The sequence below is a fragment of the Lipotes vexillifer genome, unplaced genomic scaffold, assembly GCF_000442215.2.
Source record: "Lipotes vexillifer unplaced genomic scaffold, Lipotes_vexillifer_v1.1 scaffold1152, whole genome shotgun sequence".
NCBI lineage: Eukaryota > Metazoa > Chordata > Mammalia > Artiodactyla > Lipotidae > Lipotes > Lipotes vexillifer.
The window spans coordinates 69,562-75,883 of NW_006785353.1; the positions used below are offsets into that span (position 1 = coordinate 69,562).

The 6,322-nt window shown below is 35.5% G+C and overlaps 1 protein-coding gene across 1 annotated transcript; it reads left to right on the forward strand.

Annotated features, from left to right (window-relative positions):
- The first annotated feature begins 647 nt into the window (after window positions 1-647).
- Window positions 648-5,736, forward strand: LOC103088464 (keratin-associated protein 21-1-like). Its single transcript, XM_082931082.1, is given in 4 exon segments — window positions 648-840; window positions 843-860; window positions 1,360-1,496; window positions 5,332-5,736. Coding segments are annotated over 4 exon segments (753 nt in total).
- Window positions 5,737-6,322: the final 586 nt, after the last annotated feature.

The window sequence follows — 6,322 nt, forward strand, 5'->3', positions numbered from 1 at the left end:
TATAAATGCATAGCTGTAAACCAAGATTTTTATTCATAGCACTAATGACATTTTGGAACAGATATTTTTTTCTTGTTGGGTGCTGTTTTGTGCCCTGTAGAATTAGCAGCATCTTTGGTTTCTACACAAGATGAGATTCAATACCTGGCATGTAGGTATCTGGGTGGGAAAAGCCTGGCAAGAAGTTGCAATGATTCAAGAAAATGGACAGAAATATTCTGTGTTCATGTGGCCAGAGGCAGATGTGAAAGTAAAGGGGAAAGACAAAAAGAAGCAATTTGTTTTTACATTTCCACCCAAACCTTTTAATATAAGATATATATTAAATGATAGGAAGTTTTGAAAATGGGTATCAGTTACTGGGCACGTGATTCTACTGAGACAATTCTTTGGCAGAGCATATTAAAATGATCCTCTTTAAATAAACTAAACTCTCCAAAATAATGATCTATTTTAAGCAAATCATTGTTGACTGTGAACAGTGACTGGCACACAATGGTTACTTACATATTTGTTGCCTATGTCAAGGAATGAATGGTATGTTCTGCCAATTACTGGCAGTATATAAAGGTCCAAATGAAGTAGACGACACACAAACTTCAGAAACATCCTCCTGCAACCCACTTGAATCCACTTCCCTTGACAACATGTGTTGCAACTACTACAGCAACTCTTGTGGCTATGGCTGTGGACTTAGTCCCTATTACAGCTGTGGATATGGGACTCACTATGGCTCAGGATATGGCTGTGGATATGGCTCCCGTTATGGCTGTGGTTATGGAACCAGATGTGGCTGTGGATATGGCTCTGGCTACTGCAGCTACTGGCCAGTTTGCTATAGGGATGTTATTCTTCTTGCTGCTAAAACATCACCATCCAAACCCCATTTGTTTCTGAAATGACACATCTAAAGATAATGAGATTCAAGGATCTATAACCCATGATTTCTATATCCAAGAAACTACATGCCTAACAGAGGCTTTGACCTCCAACTACCCATTTTTAGATTGGCAACTTTGTGGCTTGAGGTTCCATGATAGCATCTGATTATTTTCTGAAAGTTAGCCTTTAACTTCCTTAATCTCTGATTCACTGTTATGACTGTGTTGATGATCCTAACATCCTAAGGTTGGGGAAATCACTTATTCTCAATAAAAATGGTTCATTGTTTCTAACAAACCTTTGTGTACTTGCTTGTGAATTAGTCATTTTTTGAGATGTTATGGACTCTGTTGAAAGTTGGGCTAATATCTTGCCTGAACCTTGAGTTCTTCCTTGATATAATACAAGCATTTCTTCTTATATTTGCACCAGAAAAAAATGTCTTCTCCTCCTATTTTTTGTTTCTCACATACTCAGGCACTCCTATACCCAAGCACAAATCTCACAGTATTTCACTACTGTGCTTTGCAAATCCCACTTTGTCTAGGTTGGAGCTGGAGGGGAAAGAGGAGGAGGAATGGCACTTTATTCAGGATGTTAATGCAAAGTCCAAGGTAGAGAAGAGGTGCCCTGAGTGCTTAAAGGAATTGAAGAGATATTTTCCAGAATTAATGAGAAATTAGAATTAGACATAGGTATTAAAAACACAAGAATAAAGAACTAAGCAACAGATAAGTGAGAATAAAAAACTTCTGTTATGCTCAGTGCTTTGTGACCACCTAGAGGGGTGGGATAGGGAGGGTGGGAGGGAGGCACAAGAGGGAAGAGATATGGGGGCATATGTAGATGTATAACTGATTCACTTTGTTATAAACCAGAAACTAGCACACAACTGTAAAGCAATTATAATTATAATAAATAAATAAAATAAATAAAAAAATATTCTGTTATATCATCTGCTTTTGATGGAACTGAAAATGTATTTGTTTTCATATACTGAGGTTGAGGAAATTGATTTCAGTCACTTAATTGACAAATAGTTTTGAGTAGTTTTGAAAGGGCCTCATCTTAGTGAAGACAAAGTAGGAAAATTATAGACAAGTTTCTTGCTCTCACAGTGTTTATATTCTCGTATGTTAAGATAGAAAAACAAACAGTAAAAAATAAAAGATAATTTCAAACTGACAATTGGGAGGGGGGAATAAAACCGGTTTATGGGAAAGAGAGTAAGGATCGAAGTATCAGAGGGATAGTTCAGGGAGGTATTTTGAAGTTGTGATAAGCTGAGGCCAATTGCAAAGGAAGATTAGAAAGGGCAGTAGCAAGTGTAAAGTGGGAAAAGAAGTCTGTGAAGTTTTGGCAGAATATGATTTATTAGGCATGTGTGAGTTAATTTATACATCCAGAAAAGAGTCTTCACGAACTCTTAACATACTTTTAAAGTCATAAATGTTGTGACTCCTTAGTTAAAGAACATTTGAGACACTCAGCTTTACAGAAGTGAGAAAATGGTGATAATATTTACAAATATCTTACAATTTATATGTGCCACACAAATGTTTGACTTCATTTTCTTATTGGAGAAATACTGTTTGAGTGCAAATTATGTGCCAGGCACAGTTCTCAGAGCTGATTATGCAGTGAAGTACAGAATAGATATTGTTTCTGCTGTTTTACATCAAAATCCAGATGTTTGAATGGAAAGGTATTAGAAGTAATGCAATAAAGATGGAAGAATTTTCACTAATCCATGGGTATTGTGCAAAGAAAGTGTGTGTTGGCAGGGTATTGAAAAATAAAGTGTCTATCCCAGGGAATTTATGAAGTAAAATTGATAGTTTTGAACTTAAAAGATGATAGAAAAGGAAAGAAACTGAAGAATAATAAAAATTGGAATGGAGTTATATTTTCTTTATGCTTATTGTTAAGGATTAAACATAGCAGAGTGATCAGATTAGACCAGTGACCAATATCAGAAAAAAATAGGTAGAAAGATTAGTCAACTGAAAGAAAATTTTCTAATAATGAATGTTCTCAGAAAATGAAATCAGCAGCTCCGTGAAAATTCCTGTTGAAGGCATTCTATAGACTACTGGATCATAACTCATTTTTTGTTGTGGAAATGTGAGATTCCAGTAGAAGGAATCACCTTCCAGAGTTTATACTCCCTTCCAACTTGGATTTCATAATTGTTACTATAAAAAGTTACTTTAATTTTGATAAGAAAGGAAAGAGGAGAAATAACAGCTGATACCACAGGCACACAAAAATCATAAGCGATACTATGAACAGTTATATGCCAACAAATTGGACAGCCTAGAAGAAACAGACAAATTTCTAGAAACATACAGAATGACTAGACTGAATCAAGAAGAAACAGAAAATTTGAACAGATTGATCACTACAAGTGAAGTAGAATCTGTAATTTGAAAAATTCCCAGCAAACAAAAGTCTAGGACCAGAGAACTTCACAGGGGAATTCTATCAAACGTAAAAAGAAGAACTTATACCAATCCTTCTCAAAATGTTCCAAAAAACTGAAGATGAGGAAACACTCCCAAATTCATTTGACAAGGCCAACAAAACCAGATACCAAAACCAGACAAAGAGATTATAGAAAAAAGAAAATTATAGTCCAATATCTTCGATGAATATCGATGCAAAAGGACTCAACAAAATACTAGCAAACCAAGTCCAATAATACAAAAAGGATCATACGTCTGATCAAGTTGGATTTATTCCAGGGTCACAAGGATGGATTAGCATGTGCAAATCAATCAATGTGATACACCACATCAACAAAAAGAAAGACAAAGATCACATGATCACCTCAATAGATGCAGAAAAAGCATTTGAAAAAAGTCAACATTGATTCATGATAAAAATTCTTGTCAAAGTGGGTGTAGAGGGAATATACATTAACATAACAAAGGCCATTTACGACAAACCAACAACCAACATAATACTCAATGGTGAAAAGGTGAAAGCTTTCCTGCTAAATTCAGGAACAAGACAAGGATGATCACTCTCGCCACTTCTACTGAAACTGGAAGTTCTAGCCACAGCAGTCATAAGAAAAAGAAATGAAATGTATGCAGATTGGAAAGTAAGAGTTAACACCATAACTATTTGCAGATGATATGGTACTTTATATAGAGAACTCTACAGTCTCCACCCAAAAACCATTAGAACCAATAAACGAATTCAGTAGGTTGCATGATACAAGATTAATATACAGAAATCTGTTGTGTTTCTATATACTAATAATAAAATACTAGGAAGATAAAGTAAAACAAATCCCATTTAAAACTGCATCAAAAATTACCTAGGAATAAACTTAAACAAGGAGGTGAAATATCTATACTCTGAAAACTATAAAATTTGATGAAGGAAATTGAAATTGATATAAAGAAAAGGAAATATATTCTGTGTCCTTAGATTTGAAGAATTAATATTATAAAAATGGCCATACCTCCCAATGAAATCTACAGATTTAATGCAATCCCTATCAAAATACCTATGACATTTTTCACAGAACTAGAACAAATATTCTTAAAATTCACAGAACTAGGACAAATAATCCTTAAACAACCCTAAAATTCATAGAAAAATATTTCTAAAACTAGGACAACAAAAGACCCACAATTTTCAAAGCACTCTTCATAATAAAGGACAAAGCTAGAGGTTCAACCCTACCAGACTTCAGACTATACTACAGTGTGGTATTTGCTCCAAAACAGACACATAGGTCAGTGGAACAGAATACAGATCCCAGAAATAATCCCATACACTTATGATCAATTAATCTATGACAAAAGAGACAAGAATATACAAAGAGAAAAGACAGTCTCTTCAACAAGTGGTGCTGGGAAAACTGGACAGCCATATATATAACAATGAGAGTAGAACATTCTCTCACACCAAATACAAAAACAAACTCAAAATGGTCTAAAGACCTAAATGTAAGACCCGAAAATATAAAACTCTTAGAAGAAAACATAGGCAGAACACTCTTTGACATAAATTATAACATCATTTTTTGGATCTGTATCCTAAGGCAAAAGAAATAAAAGCAAAAATAAACAAATGAGACATAATTACACTTAAAAGATTTTGCACAACAAAGGAATCAGTTGAAAAGATAAAAAGACAACCTATGAAATGTGAGAAAATATTTGTAAATGATGTGACTGACTAGGTGTTAATATCCAAATTATACAAACATCTCATACAACTCAAAGGCAAAAAAACCCCAAACAACCCAACCAAAAAATCAGTTATTGGGCACATGATTCTACTGAGACAATTCTTCAGCAGAACAAATTAAAATGATGCTTTTAAATAAAACTGGAGTATCCAAAATAACGAGCTCATTTTAAAGAAATTATTATTGATTGTCAACAGTGACTGGCATATAATGGTTGCTTACATATTTGTTGTCTATGTCAGGGAATGAATGGTATGCTCTGCCAATTACTGACAGTATATAAAGGTCCATGGGAAGCAGATGACACACATGCTTCAGAAACATCCTCTTGCAACCCACCTGAATCCACTTCCCTTAACAACATGTGTTGCAAGTACTATGGAAACTTCTGTAGCTATGGCTGTGGAAACAGCTATGGCTGTGGATTTAGCCCCTATTATGGCTATGGATATGGCACTAGTTATGGCTGTGGATATGACTGTGGCTATGGAACCAGATATGGCTGTGGATATGGCTCAGGATACAGCTGTGGATATGGCTCCCTTTATGGCTGTGGTTATAGAACCAGATGTGGCTGTGGATACAGCTCTGGCTACTGCAGCTACTGGCCAGTTCGCTATAGGAGATGTTATTCTTCTTGCTGCTAGAACATCACCATCCAAGCCTTGTTTGCTTCTGAAACAACACACCTAAAGATAATGGTGGTTCAAGGATCTATAACCCGTGATTTCTATATCCAAGAAATTACATGCCCGACAGAGACTTTGACCTCCAGCTACCCATCTTTAGACTGGCATCTTTGTGGCCTGAAGCTCCATGGTAGTATCATCTGACTCTTTTCCAAATGTTAGGCTTTACTCTCTTAATCTCTGATTCTCTATTATGACTGTGTTGATGATCCTAACATTGTACAGTTGGAGAAATCACTTATCCTCAATAAAACTGGTTCATTGCTCCTAACAAATCTCTGTCTACTTGCTTGTGAATTAGTCTTTTTTGAGATAATATGGCCTCTGTTGAAAATTGGGCTAACATGTTGCCTGAACCTTGAGTTCTTGCTTGTTATAATACAAACATTCCTTCTTATACCTGCAACAGGAATAACGTCTTCTCCACCTATTTCTTGTATCCAACATGCTCAGGCACTCATATACCCAAGCACAAATCTCACAGTATTTCAGAACTTTGCTTTCCAAATCTCACTGTGTCTAGGATGGAGCTGGAAGGGAAAGA